Source organism: Abramis brama, assembly GCF_963993115.1.
Source record: "Abramis brama genome assembly, chromosome: 23".
Classification (NCBI taxonomy): Eukaryota; Metazoa; Chordata; class Actinopteri; order Cypriniformes; family Leuciscidae; genus Abramis; species Abramis brama.
The window spans coordinates 5,171,905-5,197,103 of NC_139985.1; the positions used below are offsets into that span (position 1 = coordinate 5,171,905).

The 25,199-nt window shown below is 38.6% G+C and overlaps 2 protein-coding genes across 2 annotated transcripts in view; both read right to left on the reverse strand.

The window, feature by feature from the left end:
- LOC311074582 (inter-alpha-trypsin inhibitor heavy chain H3-like) overlaps positions 1-19,276 on the reverse strand; it is a gene marked incomplete at its 3' end in the record, with an annotated part of 156,012 nt that extends 136,736 nt beyond the window's left edge. Inside the window, exons 1-11 of the mRNA XM_084101288.1 lie at positions 19,044-19,276; positions 9,728-9,885; positions 9,439-9,543; positions 8,995-9,157; positions 8,776-8,886; positions 8,550-8,678; positions 8,324-8,440; positions 8,029-8,197; positions 7,726-7,842; positions 5,692-5,879; positions 5,363-5,542 (exon numbers count right to left, since the gene is read on the reverse strand). Of these exons, the coding sequence (XP_083957414.1) occupies positions 5,363-5,542; positions 5,692-5,879; positions 7,726-7,842; positions 8,029-8,197; positions 8,324-8,440; positions 8,550-8,678; positions 8,776-8,886; positions 8,995-9,157; positions 9,439-9,543; positions 9,728-9,885; positions 19,044-19,118 (1,512 nt within the window). The 5' untranslated portion in view covers positions 19,119-19,276. The remainder of the gene's footprint in view (positions 1-5,362; positions 5,543-5,691; positions 5,880-7,725; positions 7,843-8,028; positions 8,198-8,323; positions 8,441-8,549; positions 8,679-8,775; positions 8,887-8,994; positions 9,158-9,438; positions 9,544-9,727; positions 9,886-19,043) is intronic.
- Positions 19,277-20,665: 1,389 nt separating this feature from the next.
- On the reverse strand, positions 20,666-25,157 carry LOC311074441 (uncharacterized protein). The gene is made up of 2 exons (XM_084101043.1): positions 22,762-25,157; positions 20,666-22,350 (listed from the first exon to the last, which is right to left on the reverse strand). Exon 1 carries the CDS (start codon positions 25,144-25,146, stop codon positions 23,080-23,082), a length of 2,067 nt encoding a protein of 688 aa, XP_083957169.1. The 5' UTR covers positions 25,147-25,157; the 3' UTR covers positions 20,666-22,350; positions 22,762-23,079.
- Between the last annotated feature and the right edge of the window lie 42 nt (positions 25,158-25,199).

A 25,199-nucleotide genomic window follows, 5' to 3' on the forward strand; every position in this document is an offset into this window, starting at 1 on the left:
TACTCCGCGCAGAAACTGAAATGGGGTTGTTTTCTTCTTCTTCTTGTGTTTTTTTTTTTACGGTGGATCGCAAACAAATGCCAGTGGTTTTCTTGCAAAGATGCATTATCGCCACCAACTGGGCTGGAGTGTCTATTATTCAAGCTCTCAACGGAAGAATGTACGGGTGTGAGGCGTTTGGAAAAATAGGTCCACAGTTTTACAACGAATGGTAAAACACCTGTTGGAAAGCATCTTTTGCAGCGATTTTTGTGTGAGTATATCAGTGAACAACCCTGACCACTCGGTGAGTTTCACGTCTTTGTAAACGAAAGTTTAATGCGTTTTAGGAAGGACTGTTCCAGTGCACCTATGCACCCATTCTGGAGGTTTTGGGGAAAGCGAAAGAAACCTAAAATTTTCGGGACAGCAGCATGTGTCCAAATTTTAATCTTAACCTTTCTATTTCACCAGAAACGATCTGTAAACAGGGCTTTAAGTGTAAAATACCGAACTTGTCCTTTAAGTTAGACTTGCGTTTAAAGTGATCTGATCCACACAGATTAATTCATATCCGGTGGCCATGATTATTTGCCAACATGGACAAGATAACAGCTGTCATGGATATTTTGCAGCACAAAATCTGACCGAACGGATACAGGAAAATAAAAGTAATTTTCGCTTGTTATTTTGTCTGCAGCCAGTTGGATTTAGAATTCTGAAGTGAAATAAAGTAGCGCTGTAAGATTTAATTTTTGTAATGATAGAGAGAGAGAGAGAGAGAGCGAGAAGCTTAATAGAAAAGCTTTTTCATCTTCATAATACAACATTAAAAAGCAATCTTTGTAGGAAAACCTGTTGCCTTCGCCTTGTGGTGGTTTGGAAGGGGGAATCGGATATACGTGTTTAGACGTAGGTCGGATGTCCAGATATTGGATATCTATCTCATTTATAAGCAAATTTGGAAGTGGCTCAGATTGTAAGCGAAAAAATCAGATCTCGTGCGGATATTTGTATTTACATATGTGCAACAAATTCCGATCAGTGTCAGAAGCGAGTAAAAAATCAGATTTTTGTACCAGTGTAAACGCAGTCTTAGTAATCCTGAAAACATTGATTAGCTTGTTCAGGTGTGTTTGATTAGGGTTGGAGCTAAACTCTGCAGGACAGAGGCACTCCAGGACCGACGTTGCTCACCCCTGCTGTAAGAGGTAATAATAATAATAATAAATATAGCTGCAAGCAGCCATTATCGGCGCCAAGCGCAAAGACGACAATAAGACATGGCAATATGGCTGGGAGTGTCAGACTAACTGCAGCAAACAGCAATTAAAGGCATTTAAAGCTGAATTTAGGCAAAATGGATGAAAAATCACATACATTAACTAAAAATATGATATAATGGATAATCACTTTTGACCAATAAGTGGCGTAATTACAAAATTGATGCTTTGTGGTCAGGGTGAAGTGACAATGACACTATGTCAATATGTCAAGGCATTGCAGAGATACAGTAAAGCCTGAATAGTCCTTTTGGATGAATCATGCCTCAACTTTGCTGCTGCGGTATCAGAAAACGGTTTCGTCGATTAACCTGAAATCCATAACTTTTAGTCAGCACAGTCTGGATATGATACGATTCTATTTTGGTGAAAATCAGACAAACAAAGTCTAGGGGCCCTATCTTGCACCCAGCACAATTGACCCTCCGCAGGGAGCTTGATTGACAGGCGATCTAACCAATCATAATCCGCCATCCGCCATTTTGTCCGACAAAGCAGTCAGGAGAGATAGCAGATTAACATGGGAGAATTTGAACTTGAAAAACGGAATGTACTGACGCCTTTCCGCGGTTAAAACAACATTCCTTCTTATGTTCATTCATGTTTATTTGATGCTATATATTAACTAGAAGGAAGAGATGATCGGTTCACGAGCAGCTTTAACTGATGCTCTACAGCGATCTGTCAGACACATTTAAGAGCCACAAAACGGTATGTATCGTTTAAATTTCTTTTAAAAAATGACCACATTTGAAAGGTGAGACTTTGTTTATTATGTCTAATATCAAAAGTAACCGAAAAGTAACCTGGTCCGTCCTGTCTGTCAGCGTGTTGTCAGTCTCCTCTCTGCTCCGCGATGTATTTTTCACTGCGTGAGAACATGGTGTGGCGTGAGAGCAGCGTAGCTTGTCGGGCATAGCGACAGTAACTAAGGGGGGCGGGTCTCTGCGAAGGGTCAATTGACTTTGTACAGCGACGCATGTATCATTCCTATTTTGCACCCGCGCAAAGCGCGTTTTTCCCTCCACAGAAGCACGTCGCTAAACTAGGGAATGAACTTGCGCTCATTGGGCGGTTCAGCGCAAAAAAGGAGGTGTGTTCCGGCGCAAACGTTCCTTCATGCTATTTTGCAGGTTTAGAAAACAATTGCGCCACTAACCAGGAAAAAATTGTTTAAAGTCAGTGGCGCGTTGCGCATGTTATTCATATGCTATTTTAAGGGCGCATGCTTGGCCATAATCAATGAAGCGTGTGCACAACGCGCATACACTTTGATTCTCTCATCTACACAGAAGCAGCAGTTTTCATTTTTGCAAATCATACATTATTACGATAGATAGATAGATAGATAGATAGACAATTTATTATAAAAGCATACATCTAGCTTACACATTTACCCAAATTATCATACGCCTTTTTAACCGAAGTTAATTTGGGTGGGTTTCTCCATCCCCAACCTCCCTGACGAGAGCGTTGCTCTCCTCGGCTGTGAACCGCTCCTGGCGCGCGCCTGGCAAATCCGCCGTTTTGATAGGAATCCGCTTTAGAACAAACGCGCCTGCTCTTAAAGGGAATGTGAGATGACGCTCTGATTGGTTTATTTCACGTTACGCCCAAACCACACCTATGAATAATAAAGCTGCTTCAGACCAACCCATTTTAGATTTGCGCCTGGCGCAAGAGTCATTTATCCCGCCGGGAAACTAGCAACAGCGCCAAGACCCGCCCACAAAGTCACTTGCGCTTTGCGCTTTGACACTTGCGTTTCAGATCGTTAAAATAGGGCCCTAGGAGTTTGAAAAAGTAGATATTAAATGTAAATCAAGATGGCGGACAGGAAGTTCGGCCAAATACGGCAAACTTGGTATCTATGTTCTTGGCCTGACCCAAGGAATAGGTTTCATTACAATAGGCAGATTTATTTCAAAGTTATTAGCATCTTTGGAAAATTTTATATAACTTTTGACCAAAAGGTGGTGCTGTCTCGAAATCTTTTGAGTAACTTCAGGGCATGGTGCTGATAGCACATTCTGAGTTTCATAATATTACACCAATGCTTTTGACAACTATTTTAAGCATTTTATATCACAATACTGTACTGAAGTCAATGGCATTTTCATTTTTTGTTCTATTATAGCGCCACCAAGAGGAAAAACCCCACTATTTTTTTTATGTGTCCTCAGAGTGAGTGTCACAGTTACCAGCTGGTGTGCCCATGTTGACCACCAGAGGGCACTCTTTTCTCTGACCTTTGCCACTCAGCCATGAACTGCAGTTCCCATAATTCTTTGCCTGGACTCATCATTAATTATTGCATTCACCTGTGTGTCGTTACATTGTTTGTCTCACCCTATTTATACCATGTTCTCTCTGCAATTTCTCATCAAGGTTTTGTAATTCGGAGCACTCTCCGTTGTCTCTGTTATTCTTTGTGGATTGTTTGAAAGTGTTTTGACCCTTTGCCTGGCATGACTACGATTCTAGATTTTCAAATAAAGCTGCGCTTGGATCATACTTAAGTCTCAGAGCAATCCATAACAGTGAGAGAATTCTTTTTCAGAGAATTCAAAATGGCGGAAAAAATTTCATAACGGAAAATGACGTCATAGGGTGCAATTGAATCGGTTTGAGCCATGGAATCATGGGGAAAAATAATTTTGGTTGTAGCCCTTATGGTCAAAAGTTATTAGCATAAACATGAGTACAACTTTGGACAGTTAGTGGCGCTTGAGGGATTGAGTTAAAGACTCCAAATTTGCTATGTTGACAGTTCAGACTGTCCACTATTAGTGTGCCAAATTCCAGAACTTTCCCGCAAGTGGTTCTATGGGCTACCATAGACTTCCGCAGCAGCAGCAGAAGAAGAAGAAGAAGAAAAAGAAGAAGAAGAAGAAGAAATAAATAATAAGAAGGACGCCAACAGATACAATAGGTGCCTCCACACTTTCTGTGCCCTGAAGGGAGTGGATTGGAATCCACTGCTGCTTCAATGTATATGTAATGAGTGATTATAATCAAGGTATTAATCAATACTTTTCCTTCTAAATATCAAATGAGTTGAATGACTTCTCTGGAGATTTTACTTTGTTATAGAAGTTACCAGTGTGATTACTGAAATGTTCTTTTCATGTATTCTTTAATGTCTGTATTTGATATTTGAATGCAGTAACATGGCTTGCCTATTCATCCCAGCTTCCAGAAATTAAATAGGGACTGGTTTTGTGTTTGAGAAAGGTCTTCAACATGTTAAAACACATAGGGGTCATTGAAGTCTATAGTTTAAGGGACCATTTGTCAGTTAAATCCTATAGTTTCCATTTAGACTAAAGTGTCCTATCCTGAGAGAAAGAACTTGTTATCTTGATGTTTTGAGACGAGACTCTTGTTTATAGTTAGAGCCTGGCCATTTCCAACCTTGGAAAAGATGTGTGTCGGATGTGTGTGTTAGTCTTCTTGCTTACAGGTTAAGGAACCATTGGCATTGTTGGAGATTGACTGAGTTGTTGTTCGAGACATGCTGACACCCAGCAACCCAAATCTGCGACCTGGAAGGTCACAACGTGCCTAACTTCAGGGTCCGAGTGTCAGCGGCATAATCTATGGAGATATGCTTCTGTCTATCTGTATATGTGGAAAATTACTATGTTTATCAATTTCTTAGCCAATCAGAATCATTCAACCTGTAAGCAATGACGTAGCTTAGACCTTGGAAATGGTATAACTGCTGTGATCTTTGTAACTGTAAGCGGGGCAGCCTACGGGCTCCTGTGTGAGTCTTGAAGCTGACTTCTGCTGATGAAACTGCAAACTATCTTCAGTAAAACTTTTCTTCAATTTTTTATAATTCTGACTCCGGGTCTTCTTTTCAAACATCTGGTCCATGGGTCCTAAACTGTTAACCCCTAACAGCCCTAATAATAATAATGAATTTTATCTACAGAGCCTATAAGCCTATATAAAGAATACACTTTGCATCACATACTACAACAACATAACAGCACACACGCATCATAGATACAATAGAATACAATACAGACAAATAAAAGTAGTAAATAACAATAAAAAAGCCTGGGTCTTAAGATGGGTAGTGGTTATCTTACCGATATTGCAGTGACCTCATTGGTGAAAATTTCCAAACTGTTACCAATGATGTGACCAGCCACCATAATCTCAGAACCGTTGTAGTACTGGCTGAAAGTGGTTTGGGTTATTTTGTCCCCCCCTTGGTATTTAAAGTTGACATCAGTCAAGAGTGGAGTGGCCACTTCCTTGTAGAAACCCTACCAGAATAAAATTGTTTCTGTATATATCCTTGTATTTATACACTTTAAGTTAAGTGTATGTTTAGTACTGGCAACAGCAAATGGCACATTGAGAAATGACCCAAGCTGGACTCAAACCCAAGTAGAGTTTTTTGTTTATATCTGACCTGCAGTTGTAGATCGGCATCAGAATCCTCATCCTCATAGATCCGGCGAGCAACACCTTTATTTTTCAATGACAACTTCTCCAGGAACTCAAAGCTGACATCACTCCCAAAACACAAACTGTATAAAGGAAATTTTCCACCAATGGCCTTTTTCACATTTTGCTGAATCTTCACTGGGTCGGTCTCACCTTTTCACAAAAAAGGAAGAAGGTTTTATGCATGATGATGAAGAAAAGCTGACATCTGCTAAATGCAAACTCCAGGATCCTTTAGTGTACTGGAAGATAGAATGCAATACAAAAAAATATCTTCATATGCAATACAGTATACACTGTATGTAGAGTACAGACCCTTTCCAAAAAATTAGAATATCATGGAAAAGTTTATTTCCATAATTACATTCAAAACGTTAAACTTCCATAGATTATAGATTCAGGGCCCACAACTTAAAGGTATTGTGGAGGATTTTCCCGAATTTTAGAAAAGAACCGCCCTCTCCACTTTTTGAAAAAATGCACATGCGCAACACAATACTTGCTCCCGAGAGGGAACGCCTATTAAACGTGTGCAGAGCGAGAGAGAGCGAGAGAGCATGCACGAGCCTAGTTTAGACAAATTGAGATGTTTACCGTGTCTGCGCGGTGCGTGACTTGTGCCAGGGCTAGCATCGCTAATCATAGCTTACATTAAATTTTACTAGCAGTGATTTTAAATGGATTTCTGCAAACAGCATGCCAAACTTTACCTGTCGAGTAGAAACTTCGCGACTGAGGCATCAGTGGGAAGCCCAACCTGTGCTTTTAGCGCACGCCAGCGTGTGAAATATTCTCTTTCTTCAGAGGCCTTTCTCTTCTTGTCATACAATTCGTAGACACTTTTTCTCTTGCGACCCTCAGACATTTTGAAAAAACCCGGTGAGAACGGCGAGCTTCAATGAATGGCTGAAACCGTAGCTCAACACACATATACACCTGAAAGTGCGCATGCGCAGAAAGCGAAAACTACCTAGGGACGAGCACGTACAACGGCCTTACATAAACATATCAGAATGATTGACAATTAGGAGGACCAATAGTCTTGATGATCCACCCGGAAAAAGAAAATCCTCCACTATACCTTTAAACGATTTCAAGTATTTAGTTGTTTATTTGTACATAATTTGGGCTTCCAGCTCATAAAACCCACGAAAACAGGATTTCAAAAAATGTGAATATTACATGAAATCACACAGTAATTACACAGTGATACCATGGTCATTGAACCAGGTTTTGGTTCTTTTGGCAGTGTGGGCAGGTGCAAATCCTGCTGGAAAATGAAGTCAGCATGAAGTGCACTGAAAATGTCCTGGTAGATGGCTGCGTTGACTCTGGATTTAATAAAGCACAGTGGACCAAAGTCCTCTTTTCTGATGAGAGCAAATTTTGCATCTCATTTGGAAACCAAAGTCCCAGAGTCTGGAGGAAGAATGGAGAGGCACACAATCCAAGATGCTTGAAGTCCAGTGTGAAGTTTCCAGTCTGTGTTGGTTTGGGGAGCCATGTCATCGGCTGGTGTTGGTCCACTGTGCTGTCCGCTCAACGCAGCCGTCTACCAGGACATTTTCAGAGCACTTAATGCTTCCTTCAGCAGACAAGCTTTATGGAGATGCTGACTTCATTTTCCAGCAGGATTCGCACCTGCCCACACTGCCAAAAGAACCAAAACCTGGTTCAATGACCATGGTATCACTGTGTAATTACTGTGTGATTTCATGTAATATTCAAATTTTTTGAAATCCTGTTTTCGTGGGTTTTATGAGCTGGAAGCCCAAATTATGTACAAATAAACACCTATAAACACCTTGAAATCATTTAAGTTGTGGGCCCTGAATCTATAATCTATGGACGTTTAACGTTTTGAATGGAATTATGGAAATAAATAAACTTTTCCATGATATTCTAATTTTTTGGAAACGGTCTGTATCTATGTGCAGAATTTAACCATAACCTATCAATATAAAAGTGTGCATGAATGAGTGAATCAGTTATTTTGTGCCTGTAGTGGGATTTCCGTCAGTCAGCAGGATCAGGATAGATGTGGATCCCTCTTGTGGGTCTCTGAGGCTGTTGATCATGTCCACAGCTTTTAGCACTGCAGCATTTATGTCTGTGGCTGAGAGGAAAGAAATGCATTTTAGATAGATTTTAGTCACATTATAGTCAAGGATTTACTCATTTGACTACTGAAACCATGGAGATCAAATGTTTTGTGAATGGTGTCAGTTGAGCCATCATTTTCTTTTGAAGATTTTTTTCTCTAAAATGCTTTTGGTCTGTTGGCTGATGGTGAACACGTTACTTCCTCCAGTTGTAATCCCCTTCACAAACGTCTTCGCTTCTTCCACATTTCCTTCAGTAGCTTTGAGAAGTTCAGGTTTCCAGGTTTGAATGCGACTGCTGAACGTGATCAATCCAAAGAGGTCATCCTCTGCCAGGTCACTCAAAATCCTCAACATTGCCAAACGAGTCTAAAACATAATGCTTCCAATTTATGTAGCCATATCTACATGAAAAATAACCATTTCTTCTGTATTATTCTTAGGATTTATCAATTCAGTAAAACAAAAGTAAAAATGACTGAAAAAGAAATTCACCTGCTTTATTTTTTCACCCCACATAGAGCCACTCTTGTCAATGATAAACACCACATTTTTGGGAATGCTCTGAATATCTGTAGGAGCAAAGCAGTGGACAAAGTAGCCATTTGATGCCTGAAAAAGAGGATAGGGGGAAAGTGGGAGTGACATCATGGGGGTTGTCATCATGAACATGTCTCTTGAACACATGAGTTAATATTTAAATGCCTAAGTATAAACATACCATCAGATCTCCACTTTGTTTTAGTCTCTCAACATCATACATAATGATCAGGCTGCCATTCAGACCATTTTTACTACAGTCATCACACTTTGTTTGCTGGTCACGAGTGGGGTAGAAATTCACTAATGCCTAAGATTGCAAAATGACAGAAGTTTTCACATTTTATTTCATAATTTTAACATTTTCAAGCAAGAAGTTGCGGTTTTTATCTTTTTTTTTTTCTTACATCTTTGTCTGCTTTGCTTTGTGAGACAGCATTGGCCAGATCTTTAGTGTTCAGACCACCTTTGACCTCCATGAAGGAAATTCTTTGATTCTCATGGATGTGTACGTCAATCTAACCAAAATAAAACTTGATTTTCACTTTCTTTTTCATTATGATGATTAAAAATCCCTTCATTTACAAATCTTCATTATAACAATCTTGATTTGTTTCATCTTCTACCTTGAAGTCTGCCACCGGCTGCATTGGTTGGGCACTGATGAGTAGCTCATATTTGCCAAGGCGACGCTTTAGCAGTTCTTCGTAAGTCAACTCAAAAGACACTTCACTGAGAGCAGCCACCGTCACTGAAGTTTTAAAGTCTTCAAAAGTCCTTCCAACTGCACTGAAATAGAAACAGAATATTTAATAATCCTGAAATAAATACATTTTATTGATCTAAATGGAATCTTATTTAATGCTAAAGAAATTAATTATATAATTTATATTTTACATATGAATTTGGCAGATGCTCTTATCCAAAGTAACTTACATTGCAATGAAGGTAGGTCTATATGTTGTTTTAATCAGTCCATGCATTCCTTAGGAATCATGACCTTGACATTGCTAGTGCCATGCTCTACCATTAAGCTACAGCAATAATCTTCTTTTTAAAATACCAAGTACCTGATCAGTCCAGCACTTTCTTCTCGAGATATTGCTCGAAAGTACTCCCACTGAGCTTCCACTTTTTCCATTACAACTCCATCATATGTCTTCCCCTCTATGGTGCTAATGCAAAAGGACAGTAATCAGCAATGAAAATCAGGAACTTAGACAAACGGTAATAGCTAAAATAAATGCACTAATTTGTTAATGGTTCAATTTACATTAGATAAGTCTGGCTGTTCATATGTGAATAGTATAAGTGTTAGAGAAAGTTTTACTATAGCTTGAATATTGTGTATTTACTTACATTCTAAACCGGCTGATGAATGCATTCTTGGGTATCTTGACCTCAAAATTGACTTCTTGAGACTCTTTCAACAGGTTTTTCACACGGCTTTTGATGACCGTGGTAGCATAGCGGCTGGTGACCGTAGAGCTAATGTGGAAGCTGTAAATATCTATTTTCTGTATTAAAGTGAACAAGTATCAGTGCTCTTGTGCCAGGTTTATAGGACAGATTGATAAATTTGTTAATACAGCAAGAACACTCTCTTTAACCAAATAAAAAAGGGTATTGGCATTAGCCATCCTTAGAAGGGTCATTCCAGGGATTTGGTCATATTTAATAGTCCCCCAGACTTTTTAAAGTGTTGGTTCTCCAAAATGAAATATTAAAAGCTTTTCACAATACTTTGGTATGTCCATAATAATTAATAAAAAATATATATCTATATATATATATTTTCTATCATAAAATAATATCTTATTTCACTTCACTGAATTTTTACTTAGAAAATATTTAATAAAATGTGCAGTTGTCACTGTTTAACAGTGTTGCATAAGATAGTAAGATTTATCATACTTTTTATACTTTTTAAGATTTTTGAGGCCTATTATAGTCAAGGGAGGGTACTGTCAAGCTTAACTCAACTCCATCACATACAAATTAAGATGGATTTTTTTATTTTTTTATTTAATCCATAAGTATATACAATGTACTTATTTCATTGCTGCCATATATTGTCTATAGGAGCAGTGGCCATTTTGTGCAAAAAAAATCTCAACCCCATCACACTCAACCCTGTCACATCTGTATATTTCTCATTGTTTCAGGGTTGAAAACTTGTGAAAGGGTTGAGTTTTTCACATAATTTATGGATATTTTTAATTTAAAAAAATTGGAATATGGTCACGACAACTCATAATTTTGTTATAAATAAAATATATTGATGTAATATGTCCACTTAACCCTCTGGGCTTCTTCGTGCAAAAATGCACTAAAACGTTTACGTTTTTAATTTTTAATTTTTTTTGCTTCATCGGAGGGGGATGAAACTTGGTGACTTTTGTTATATTACCTATGTGAACACACAAAAAAATCAAGGAGATGATTCAGATATGTTAAAGGGTCGTAAAAAAAAAAAGACCCCCCCCCCCACACACACACACAAACACAAACACACACACACAACAAATTTTGCTCCAAACTATATAAAAACTATATAATCATAACTCCAAAACTGTAGCAAGGAGAGTCAAAAGGTAGGTATTGTCTGAAAGAATGTTAGATTACATTTGGACATTGTCCTGCCGAGAAACTGCTGATAAAAGACAAAATACATAAATATATCATTTTTATTATGATTTTGCATATCTTTCTTATTTGTCATGGAATAACTCAGGAAGGAAATAAGGTAGGAGGAAAATTATTTTTTAGTGAAGTCCCCCTACATGTTAGCTGCATCTGGATAATTATTTATTCTTTTTGGATAAAGGAATCCAAAGTTACAGCATTTGGAACAGAGATAGCCTTTTTGTAAAGTCTTTGACACCCCCTCATGGGCAATTGTTTCTCCATGAAGAATATCTTGTCGTAAAAGCAATATATTATGTTAATTCTGGGCTCATTTTAATTGTAATAATATGCTGTAAAAAATGAAGTGCCATTTTCAATGATCTGTGAATGTTTCATGAGCTGTATGATGTTTTTGACACATTGCAATACATTATTTTATAGATTATGAAAAAAAGAAATTCTATTTGTCAGCAAATAACTCAGCAATACTTAATACTCCACTTTTTTTCAAAGTGGATACATTCACTGTAAAGGTCAGACTCTAAGCTTTCAAATGACATCAACTTTGTGTTAATCAAGGCAAAATTTTTGAAAAATATGGTAATGAATATTTTCGCAGCTAGGTGGCGCCTGCTGGCGTTACACTCGGTTTTAGAGGGATTAATCAGCACTCGTTAGGAGGTAATAAATGTGCATAATAAAGATGCATTAAAAAGCTGAGATCCTAAGCTTTAAAATGATATATAATTTGTGTTGTTCCATTCAGTGGTTGCTTAGTAATTTGATTTTTTTCTTTCCAAATGGAAATAAAAATAAATAAATAAATAAATAAATAAAAAAGCTATAGGCAGCCTATAGGCGGTTACAGGACATTACACACATTTATATATTTTTAAAGCCACTAGATGGCGCTCTTCTCACTTGAACATTTTTTTTTTTTAGGCCTGCACTCTATATTGATGTGAAATGTTGCATTTATTGAAAAAAATAATAATAATAAAATAAATAAATATATATATATATATATATATATATATATATATATATATATATATATATATATATATTAATTCTAATGGAAAAAATAGCTCATAAAAATTATATAATTTATGCAAAGTATCATAAAAATCTTTAAAAATTCTAAATAATAATAAAGAAATATTATTGAACAAAAATATATTTCATTGGTTTTCCTGGGGGGAAAAAAAGTTACATTTTAAGGCTTCGTACGTTTTTGCGCGAAAGGAAGCCAAGTGTAACACATTAATGAAGAAGCCCAGAGGGTTTAACACTGACACTTCTTATCTCAGGAATGGCAGCCACGTCAGCAGCAGTGTTGTGCATACAGATGTTGTCCCAGAAAGAAGGCCACAATATGAGAAAGAGAAAACATTTAAAAATATAAAATTGAAAGCAATGCCTCCCTTCAAACCGATTACAGTCTTCAGCCCCGTCATCTCAACCTTGCGACATTAATATATTTGGAAAAAAAATAGGGAAGGCAATTAAAAATGAAAACATTTCTTGCTGATTACCATCTGACATGTTAAATTGAAAATATTTTTTACAAAAATAAAGAGACCACAGACACACAATTTGTCTATTTTTAACTTAAGTCCCATAAAAATTTGAAAAGTATCATAAATGTTACATTTGTAGATATTCAATTGTTTTGAGGGACACATGAGCAGAATATATGCTTGTTTTATAGCAGGTTTTGTGTAAAATCCTTTTTAAATTAATTCTATGTTGTCTGCTATGGGGTGGAGAATAAAAGGTGTTTAAATCTGATAAAACTGAAAATAATAAGGTATTTAATGTCTGAGGTGGGAAAATATGATTTCTGGAGGTTTGATGTGCCATAATAATGAATTTGCTTATGTAGTTAAAAAAAAACAACTATCCAAGTTGAAATATTACCGAATCCCAGGAATGACCCAGAAAACTAAACAACCCCTAACATACTCATGCGGACTTTCTCCTCAAACATGATCATCAATTATTTACACAGTATTTTGGACCTAACCTTGAGAAAGCGGATCAATTTCAATTTAATACTGAGATATTGAATGTATATTAAATTATGAACAAATTAGCTCCAAACTTTTACACAGATTTGTTAGCCCTATTTGGCCGCTAATTGTTTCTCACGGTATTCTCATTGTAAGGTAGCCTGACTACGTCAGACTTCGTACTTCCGCTCAATTTCATTTCGCTTCTGTACCAGAGAATAGGCTTGTTTGAGATGCGCCTAGCCTCGCCTGAAATGTGTGCGAGAGTAGGCGGCTGCAGTGAGGGGAGGAGTGAAAAAAGCGCAGGCAAGACGGACAGTTCTCTCTTCTCGCAATGGATCTGACACCTGTGAGATCAAAGATGGATATCGCGGGATTCACGATATTCACGCTCGTGCACGGTGTTGCTAATAAACTGGATGTAATTTAAGTTCTGTTGCTTTTATATTAAAATAAATAAAATGAACAAGACACCCAAAGTACTTGTTATTTAATTCCATTCCAAATACATGTTTATCAATATTTTTTTCTTTAATACAGACATATGTGTTTTTATTTATTTTATTTTTTTATAAAAATTCAATTGCATAACCCAAAGAGATCGCACTGTCAGATAGTTTGGGAATATTCACACATAAAATATACACATAAAACATGATATTAGAGTTTTAAATTCAAACATTTTAAAAGAGAACAATACATCACAGTTGTTTAAACCAATGAGCATTAAGCTGTGTCGTCAGCAAGTCGTTTCCCATCATGCTTTTGATCAGCGCAGTCAGTGGAGAGCAACTGCGCTCGGCTGCAGAATCCGACACATCCGCCTTGCGATCGCGAGAGATTTTTGACATACGTCAGCATGACATCAGAGCAAGGCGGACCGCACTCGGACACATTTCTAACCGGCATGCATCTCGCGCTGATCACCGGTGATCGATTCTGCGCAGATTTTGCTCATCTCAAACAAGCCTATTGTCTCAGTCTGATACAGCGTCAGAGCTTTCTGTTTGCCACCGGTCTGGAAACAGCCGGGCCAATCAACGAACAGAGGGCGGGCTGAAAGCCGTGACGTAGACGCTGATTGTACCGTGGATGCGTAGATTTACTTCACATAATCTGCAAAAGTCGTTCACAGCCATGTTCACTCCGGTATTTCGCTCGATGGTTTTGTTTTCGCATCATACATGTGTTTACAGTGGAAGTTAGATGCGGCTGAGCATGCGCATAACACACGCCATAACCAAACGTCATGTGATTGGCTTACGGGTAACCAATGATTTTCAACTTCAGACAAGCGCCCCCTATGGAACGCCGTTGGGGACAATACCTATTATATGCAACGCGTGAAATTTGGACGCATTAACACGCACAGTTTGTACGCGTCTTTTTGGTCCGTGTAAACGCGAACGTTTTGTACGTCTAAACGCGAAGTTTTTTGTCATGTTATTTAAAGACACGATCGTTTGTATCGCCTTAACGCAACATTTTTGGCCGTGTATTTTTTGTTACGTGTTTCTATACGAACGTTTTCGTCGTGTAAACATGACATTTTTGAATGTGTAATATTTCTGAGTCTTATTTGATGTGCGACATACAAATTTTTCTGTTTTAGTTAAACTGGTGATAATTTAGAGTCAATGATTAAATACATTCAATGACTGCATGAATTAACATTATATTCTTTTGTAACGTTAAAGGAATTTGTCCAGTAGGAAAAGTGAGTGGTCTCTGTGATCCAACGACCATAGCCTATTTCCCCTCTGGTTAATGCATTCGAGGTGTCTATTTGGACCACTGCAAATAGCCTACTTGTTGGCAGAACTAATTACACCAGTCTACCCTATATGTGGAAAAAGTCACCTCTTTAGTCAGCGGTTTCTGTGGCGTAACGTGTAAAGGGAGACCGGGGTTCTATTCCCACTGACAGCGCTTTTTTTTATAACTTTACAGTTATTAAACGCAAAATTGTTTTCAATAAAAATGATTTGACTTAAAATTCATTTTAATTCATAAAAGTTACATTTAGGGTAAGGTTAGGGGTAGCTCTAGTCTTTAATATCTCAATAAGTTGCCATGATTTTAATATTGTTTTATAAATCTAATAATCTACTGTCAGTTAAATTGCAGGATGTTTAATGCACAACAATACTGATGAGCAAATAGTAACGTTATCTGTCACTATTTATAAGGAAATAGCATCTAACTGTCTCCTGGACTGGCTGCCCCACAGTTTACGTGGTCCGCCTGCTGTAGTGATTCTGTAATGTTTATGTGTCGTATGATTGTGTCTGTGTTTAAATGTTGAATAAAGATTTGTAAATTGTCACAGGCTACTGGTGCTTTGTTTTCTGCTTTTGTATTTGCCTTATTGTTATAATATAATTGTTAAATTTGTGCTTGTTACAATATATTGTTGTTATTAGATTATTTGTATCTGACATATACAGTATACATACAGTATATGTGTATTAATTATTTCCAGTCAAACTGACATCCCGACTTCAAGGAGCATTCCAGAGTCTCTCATACCAGATTGATGCTGGCCCACTCGGAGATTACTCCAGTCATTTTGAAAAAAACAATAGCCACAGTATTTAGTATTTAGCCTTTGCTAACTTTATTATTCATTGTATTTATTAAAGTTGAATGATTTATGGCATTTATTGGCACTATTATGTATAATTATTGACACCACCCTGGACCTCACTAATTATTAAACCCTGGCTATGGCCGTATCCAGTGTTGTATGTTGTATACATATGTTAACATATGTTATACACAGGGCTTAATTTGAGCCTGAACACGCCGGAACATGTTCCGTCACCTCCGACATTGGATCCGGCACCTTTTTTATTGGATCCGGCACCTACTGTGTCACTAAAATTAATTGCCTAAATGAAAAATAAATAAATAAATAAATACTGTTTGTGTAGTGTTCAATGTTTGTGACACATGACTTGCGCGCTTGTTGTACGAGTTGAGATTGCTGTTAGCCTCGATCGTTTCACGCAGGGGAAAAATGTCAAAAAGACAGGAAAGTTTGCTTAACTTTTTCAAATACGCTGGACAGTCAGATCCCAAACAAGCAAAAATCGTTTCCGCTGATCAAAAAGGAGACCACGGTGGTCACAGTAGCCTAGTATCGACATAATATCTCGTTATTTCGACATAATAAGGGGACATTCTAATCTGCATTAAGCCACATTAAGCGTTCTTATAATGGGTTTCTATGGGAAGAAAATGCTTAACGTGTAATTGCGTTCATATTCTGGGCTCATTTGATTTGTTTTTCTGATTTGGGCTTTTCTGATTTTTGTACATAGCATAGCCTATTTGTTAGGATTTTAGTATCATAATGATTAATAAATGCACGCACAATTATCCGTGAACTTGATTTGAACAAATGCCTTTCAACTTGTGTGTGCAAAATTCAGAATTAAATTAATGTGCAGAAATTTGTACAAATAGAAAGTATGTAGGCCTACTATACTGTTTTAGCCATTAAAAAAGCGCATTTAGTTTCATATTTGTTAAAATATTATAATGTTATTTTTTTTTCCATTTATGTTGATTTATGAAAAGTGAACAGCACGACCGAGTAAGATAGGATGCGCAATATGAGACATGGAGCGGGTCAGACATGATTTTGACCGCTGAAGTTGAAGTTGTTTTGTAGAAAGCCTTTCTTTAAAGTGAATTTCGTTTTGTATAAATTGTATCTTAATTTTAATCAATTTTTCATCAACCAATTGCCTGTATAGGCCTACGAAACAAATATAACGGAGGCGCCCGCGCGCTCACTTCCATTGCACGTGAACTAGAGCACACCCTAACTTAACGAAACTCAGTGTATGCCTCACACAGACATGACAAATACATCAAATACACAAAGCTTGAAATGTCTTTAAACGAAATAATTCAAAACGAAAAAAGAAAAAGGCTACTCTCTGATTATGTAATCCATTAGTCTTATTTATGTGCATTTCTCTCTATAAGCGCGTTCACACGGAGATGGCGATCGTCAGCTTCATCTTTGCAGCCGAGTCGACACTTTTAGAGAAAACACTTGTTTATTAATAAAAATCAATACACGCATCACCGGATTTACAGATGCACGCACACATATTATTTCGAAATAACGAGATATTGTGTTGAAATAACATTATTATTAATAATAGCCTACATCTTTTAGAATAGGCCTATTTGATTGAATGCTGAAAGTTGCCCTTGTTCAATTTAATAAAAATAAAACTTTAATTGTGATCATTAACATAACTGAATATTAAATATTTAGTGGCCAAGTTTTGCGCGGCTCTCCGTCAAATCTAGCACCCACTCAGCACATGCGTTAAAAATTCTCTGGCGCTGTCCCTGCAGAGAAGCTACGTAGGCAGTGTAATTTTATTTTATTTTATTTTTTTTTATTTTTTTTGTTCCGTTACCTCCAACCCCCGTTTTGAGTCGCCGGATCTGCGCTCCGGGACCTCCCACTTTACAAATTAAGCACTGTACATGTGTATATAGCCTGTTATAAGAGGATGCAAACTGAATGCAGTCTGTAAAAGTTCTTTGACAGTTTAATAAAACATTTCTAAGAGCCATCGTAGAGAGCAATCCACTTTTCCACGTTACCGGAGACAAAAAACCTGCATGAGTACAAACGGGATGAGATGCCACAGCATGACACAGCACTGACATCACAGCCAACGTATAAATGCATCATTGACTCTAAAGTTTTACGCTTGCCTATGTACATGCCAACGTAAAATTACGATCTCATTCACGAACAAATGTTACGTGTGACGTTTGCATAGGTATTTGCTTACCTAACAGCACATCATCCCTCACGGAAAGAAATGTCGTCTGATGTTTATATATGTATACAGCAACGTGCCATCGCATCACAAATGCAAATGAAATCCTAAATAGAGCAACGCTATTGGCTGTTGTGCGGTCTGACGCGACACCCGAACATATACTTCGTATTTACGCGTACAAACTGTGCGTGTTAATGCGTCCAAATTTCACGCGTTGCATATAATAAGTATTGTCCCCAACGGCGTTCCATAGCCCCCTAGCAAGAGAGAAAACACTTCTCAATTATGCCATGATCCCAGACTCTGTCTACGAAGCAAAGTGAAGTAGCAGAGTCTGGTATTACCAGGCTAATTGTAAGGTAGGCTATTTCTAACTTTTACAGGGGCTAGTTGCCTGTGATTTTATTGCAGTCTGAATCCACAATGTCATAGTTTTTCTCTCCTACCACCAAGAAGATCAATTACAAAAATAATTGTTTAAAACCACTGCTGTGCACTGTACAACTGTATGATAAGTGATGCATTTTAAAGATATATACACTTTTCTTAGGCTACTGAAATGCTGGAAGAACAATATAATTTCATCACCGCTCAAAGAAGAAAAGAAAATGGGAATATTAAAAAAAAAAGAATATTAAAATATTATAATAAAAAAAGAAAATAATATTATTACAGAAATTATTAAAATATAAACCAAGCAGCTTTATGTTTACCCTACCTGATGTAGCCTAAATAAGAGGCTGTATTAACTTATTTCCGCTAATTTTCATATTTTTAAAATGACATGCAAATTTGATAAAATACAAGACAGAAAACCATTTGAACGTTTTATTTTTTTTTAAGATTTAAATAATAAAATAATAAATTATATTATTTTCCTATTATTAAATTAAATATGAATGTATGCTTAATATTCCAACCATATGAAATTTTATTTGCAGCAGACAATCATGCAACAATGATTGTCGCCATCAATTAATCGCCATCCGAATCGAATGCACAATCACTGAGGTGTACATTTAGCCTATTTTTTTACAGTCGTCCGAATGAGAAGCAATTACCGTCTGAATAGAGCTCAAGGGTGTACTTATTTAGTTTTGTTCCATTTTTTGCGTACCTCTCTCTTAAGTAACTATTTTGAGAATAACAGCTTGTAAAGTAAAAAAAATGAGAAATAATGTATTTCCCCCAAATGCACTTTGTAACCTGTTGGTTTACCTTGTTTGTAGCAGCCAAGTTGACACAAGTGAACAGAAGGCCGAACAAAGTTAGTCTCAGTGCAGCTTTGTCCATGGTGAACTGAGAAGAAATGCAAAAAGAACTCCAAACAGAAAACTGTAATGAAGCCACTGCTGGTTATCATTGGCAGGGCACAGACACTGCCCCTTTAAAAAATGCCCTTATTTGGTAGAATCCGATACATACATGCAAGACATACTAAGAAGCAGCCAACTTTGAAAGCAGTCAAGTTGTCACAAGTGAACCAAAGGCCAAGGAGAACTCGGTAACTCTAGCGAACTCTAGTAGTGATGTTACGTTCGTGAACGAATCGTTCTTTTTGAACGAATCCTTTAGGTGAACGAATCGTTCTCGTTCACGTAATCCATTGACTCATATTTCTCGTTCACTGAAATGTGAAATCCCTCCCTCCACAGCAGCGCGGCGCTATTAGCAGCGCATGCGCAGCTCAGTGAACCGGTGTTTTCAACCTGTCAAAGAGGTGATTTTTTTTAACTTTATTGTGTCTTAAAAACGGTGGTTGCTAACAAGTTGCTAAAGGGACTACATCCTTTGGCGGGGACTTTAGATGTCATCATGACAAACATGAAATCTCTCACGAGCCCGCGTTTCAGCTTCACGGTCTTAGAAGTTTACCTTTCAGTTAATATACATAACGTTATTTTTGTTTTGTCCCGAGATGCAACCACAAGTCATCGAATGAAATCTCGTTTGACCATTTTCCGTCCGATGTTACCCAGCGGAGACTCTGGGTTCGTGCCAGATGGAGTAAAAAAGGCTAGCAGTAGCAAGAATAAGCGTTTTTCATAACCAAATCAACAGCTAAAATACCTTTTGTCTTTCTCTTAAAATATCTAAAAGCTTGTTTACTTTGCCACTGTTTAATAGATTAGATCCGCTGCAGTTTTATTAAAGGCTCACGTTACGTTGAGAAATGTGTTTAATTAAAATATTCAAAATAATACCTGGTTTATTGACTTTTATTGTAACTTGTTTGGATATAATTATAGAAAGGGTGGGTCCTGCACCCTGATATTTGTGAACTTGGCTTTTACCCACTTATAATAATATGATTGTATTTGTAAACAGCATTACCGGTAGTTAAGGCATTAGGTAACAATGATATTAATCTTTGTTATTTTAGTAGTAAATGTTAACTATATGTGCTATATAAACGTGGACAATTCCCAGAGAACACGCTGATATGTATAGCCTTAATGCACTGTAAGTTGCCTGTCTGACACACAAATTAAATGTTAAACTATTGTATACTACTTGTATACTATTGTAACTACACTCCAGTCAGCTCACAGTAATGTGAATGTGAGATAAAATTTACTACACTGGCTCTCACATTGGGGTTTGTGGATTACCAGGTAAAAATATATAGAAAATGTTAACAAAATTAGTATATGTGGTTTATTTAGGGAACATATATGGTTTAATTATAATATATTATAATAGGCATTTGCTATTGGACAATTCTCTTTAAATTCAACATATATAATTATATACAACTATTATATTAAATGTTTGGAATTTAACTGTTATGCTTGTTCAGAGATTATTTGTATAGTTATCTTAAATACATAGAACACTATTATAACTCCTCCATCTCTCCCTAGTTTTACTTACCGAGACTCGATTAACCTTGTCCCTCATGCTGGCCCTTACAATACCGGCAAGTAAACCAGAATCTAAGCTGCACTGTTCATGTCCAGATTTATAGTGGTTCTCTCCTCGATCAATGGTTTTTCTATCGTCTAAGAAAAAGGACTGGAAATTGATACGGCCATAGCTAACGTTAGTGCTTCTGAGAAAGCGCGTTTTTTCCTGGCGAATTAGCAAATGGTATGCAAACATACAATCAAACATAATACAGTGAAAGATAATCTTTAAAGTTTATTTGGGGCACAATGATCAGGCATAATAATCTTAATCACAAAGAAAATAATATTAAGGTTTATATAAACTAACAAAATAATAAACGAATAAATAAAACATTAACAAAAGATAAAAAAAATCTCAGAGAGGCACGCATAAACAAAATTAGTTTCTAACATTTTTGGAAAAAACGAATGGGCAATATTTCTCATTAAAAAGTGGATAAGTGTTCATACCATAGACTGTAAAAATAGGTTCATACCATAGACTGTAAAAATTGGTTCATACACAGCGCAGATCATAATGAGCGAGCGTGTTTTTAAATAAAGTTTGAGGAAGCTTGATGATGACGTTGATCCGCGACCATGGTGTGCTGGTGTGCTGTAGTCCGTTTATAGCCTACTGTTAGCATTTTATATCTGACGGCTTTATTTAGGCTTCAAAATGTATAAATTTTGGATTGGCTTGTAAAGATTATCTTGATAGACAAAACGTGTTAGGGTCACAACTCTTTGTTGAACACAGATCTTATTTTTTGCGATTTTTCAAAAGTCTATGGGGAAAATGCATTGCTTTTCGATCGAGGGAACCCATGCGCCGCTAACTTCCGGGTTGTCCTACAAAATGACGTCATAACTTCGGCACTCTATAGCCTTCGAGTATGAGATGTGACGGAGCATGTGATTTGTTGGATGTAGTGAACGAATACGCCCTTCACTGACTGTGACCGAGTTGCTTTTGAGTCTGACCGAGAGAGATCTTATCGTTTATGAACGAGTTGAACGAACTGGTACATGTCGTTCATGAACGAAAATAACCAGTTGTTTGAACGATAATGATGGCGAACCGATAGGTTTGTGTAGTTAGCATGTTTGCATCAAAGAAAGAAATTTACACTTTACCATTGTAATGAAAACAGGTTAATAACGCAAGCTAATGGTTAAATATAACAAAGACAAATTAACATCGTCATTTTTTACTTGGTTTGAGCTAAGGGGGGTGCACTGTTTACTTGATTTAAATTTACACTTCTCGTTACCTGCTTTTCTTATATTTTGTTTGTGTGTTTTAGTCTTAGTTTTGTGGTATTTTGCACTTTGAACAATTTACTTGACTACTTGTGTTCATTTTGTATTATCAAAAATGAATTCATTACGTTTTATTCATGTCATATGCACTTCTCTAAAAATTAAAACAAACCAAAAAAAATATGACAGTATTGGTTAGGTCTCATTTGCGTAACGTCAGCAAATAGCATTTCAGTTCAGGGCTGTGAAGGGGCATGTATTTGGTTGGATCTACTGAACGAATATGCCTATCACTGACTGAGATCGCTCTGTTTTGAGTCTGAACGAGAGAGAGAGATCTCGTTCGTGAACGAATTGAACTAACTACTCGGTTACTATCGTAACCTCGGTTCCCTGAGATAGGGAACGAGTATTGCGTAGCTATACGCAGTGGGGAAACTCCTTTTCCTCGATTTACTGAAGCTTTTATTTAAAACGCATTTGCAGCTGCACAGCTAGCACATTGAGCGCGGCTCGCTCATAGGCTGTGCTGCAGCAACTGCTTAAACCAATGGCGCGGGCGCCTCTGACAGGCCACCAATGAGCAACATTGCACATCAGAGCTCCCCAAGGGGGCGTGGCCTTAGTCTATATCAGAGCCCCGAATTCGCCATTATAGCAGGTTCCACGACTGAAGCGACAACTCACCTGGTTACTATAGTGCGGCCGGCTACGCAATACTCGTTCCCTATCTCAGGGAACCGAGGTTACGATAGTAACCGAGTAGTTCCCTTTCGAACGGTCACTTCGTATTGCGTAGCTATACGCAGTGGGGATGCCATGCAAAACGCCGCACTAAAAGTAACTGGTTGCCACTGAACTCAGGATCCCTGAGCCCAATATCAGCCAGAAACCTTATATATGTTTGATATATATAGACCAGACACTGTCGGGCCTTTTATAACATATATGTGTCAGTAACACTACCAACCCAATATACTAATGAGCCCAGACACCGTCTGGGTTATTTAGTAAATGAAATATAACCATCAAGCGGGTTTTATATATTGTGAATGATTATGCACAGTACACTGTAGAGAAGACCGGGCACTGCCGGGCCTTCATCATACTGAAAGCACCTTCACATGCAGAGAAGGAACTTCCATATTATAAAATTTCATAAATGTGGAAGGCGAGGACCAGCCGGCCGCATCACAAATATCCTGAATAGGAAAACCAGATGACCAAGCCCACGACGAGGCCATGCCTCTAGTCGAATGGGCTTTAATACCTATAGGGCAAACCTGACCCATCGAGGTATAAGCCATCGATATAGCATCCACAATCCATCTAGACAGCCTTTGCTTGGTGACTGGATCGCCTTTGGATCGGCCACCAAAGCAGACAAATAGCTGTTCTGACTGTCTGAAAGATGCAGAACGCTCCAGATACATTTTTAGTGCTCTGACAGGACATAGAAGATTAACCTCTCCGTCCTCGGCAGAGGGGGGAAGGGCTAATAGCGTAATGACCTGTGCTTTAAACGGAGTTGAAAGTACTTTAGGTACATAACCATGCCTGGGTTTGAGGACAACCTTAGAGTCACCTGGGCCAAACTCCAAGCATGAGGGGCTCACTGAGAGCGCCTGCAGGTCTCCTACTCGCTTGATAGATGCCAGTGCCAACAGGAGAGCAGTCTTTAGCGAGAGAGGTTTCAAATCAACCGACTGGAGCGGTTCGAATGGTGGGCCCTTTAAAGCCCCCAGGACCCTGGAGAGATCCCAGAGGGGCACAGAAGGGGGTCTGGAGGGGTTAATTCTCCTAGCACCCTTCAAAAATCGCACCACCAAATCATCCCTTCCTATCGACTGGCCAGCTATCAGGGCATGCTGCGCTGCAATAGCTGCCACATACACTTTGAGCGTGGACGGGGAGCGACCCGCATCCAACAGCTCCTGTAGGAAGGATAATATCACATCTACCTCACATGACTCTGGGTCTATACAGTTTTTCGAGCACCAGCTGGAAAAAACTGACCATTTTAAAGCGTATAGGCGCCTAGTAGACGGGGCCCTGGCTTCGGAGATAGTGTTTAGGACCTTCTTTGGAAGGTCCCCGGGTACCCGTTTAGGGGCCACACATGGAGGGCCCATAAATCGGGTCGCGGATGCCATATCGTCCCTTTCGCCTGAGAGAGGAGATCTTTCCTCATTGGAACAGGCCAAGGGACTGTGTCTGATAGCTGAATCAGCTCCGGAAACCACGGCCTGGATCTCCAGAGAGGGGCCACCAGCAGTACTGGGCACCCGCTCTCCCTGACCCTTTTTATGACTTGTGGAATCATCGAGACAGGGGGAAAAGCATAGAGGGGGCGGTTGGGCCAAAGATGGGTCAACGCATCCCTGTTCTTCGAGAAGAACATTTTGCAATGAGTGTTGGATCTCGAGGCAAAAAGGTCTATTTCGGCCTCTCCGAACACACTCCATATCAGACGAACCGTCTGAGTGTTCAGGGACCACTCGCCTGGGGGAGTGTTGCCCCGTGAGAGCATATCCGCGCCCAGATTCTGGACTCCTGGGATATGCATTGCTCTCAAAGAGCGCAGATTGCTCTGTGCCCATATAAGGAGGTCTCTCGCCAGAGCATACAGGCTGCCTGACCTGATGCCGCCTTGGCGATTTATATAGGCCACCACTGACATGTTGTCCGTTCGGACCAGGACATGGTGGCCTTTTAGGTTTGTTAGTAATGCTTTCAGGGCCAAACCAACCGCTTTCATTTCCAGACAGTTGATGTGTAAGCTCTGCTCCGTGCTCGACCAGAGGCCGGAGACAGGCTTGCCCTCGTGCAGAGCACCCCAACCTAGGTTGGATGCATCTGTAAACACTACTTTCCTTCTGGAAACTACTCCCATGGTCACACCCTTGAGGTACCAGTCCTGAGCTCGCCAGGGAATCAGGGCTCTTAAACAACCGTGATTCACCATGATGCGCAGGCTGCCGGACTGCCATGCATGGGTCGGTACCCGGCGTTTCAGCCAGTGCTGCAGCGGGCGCATGCGCAGTAATCCCATACAGAGTACTGACGATGCTGCTGCCATTAGACCGAGAAGTTTTTGAAATTTTTTCAGGGAACGAGGCTGCTAGCGCCTGCACTGAGAGCGCGCGCTCTCGTGTGAGCCGCGCTGTCATCTCCACTGAGTCTAAAACTGTGCCCAGAAAAACTACAGTCTGGCTGGGCGTCA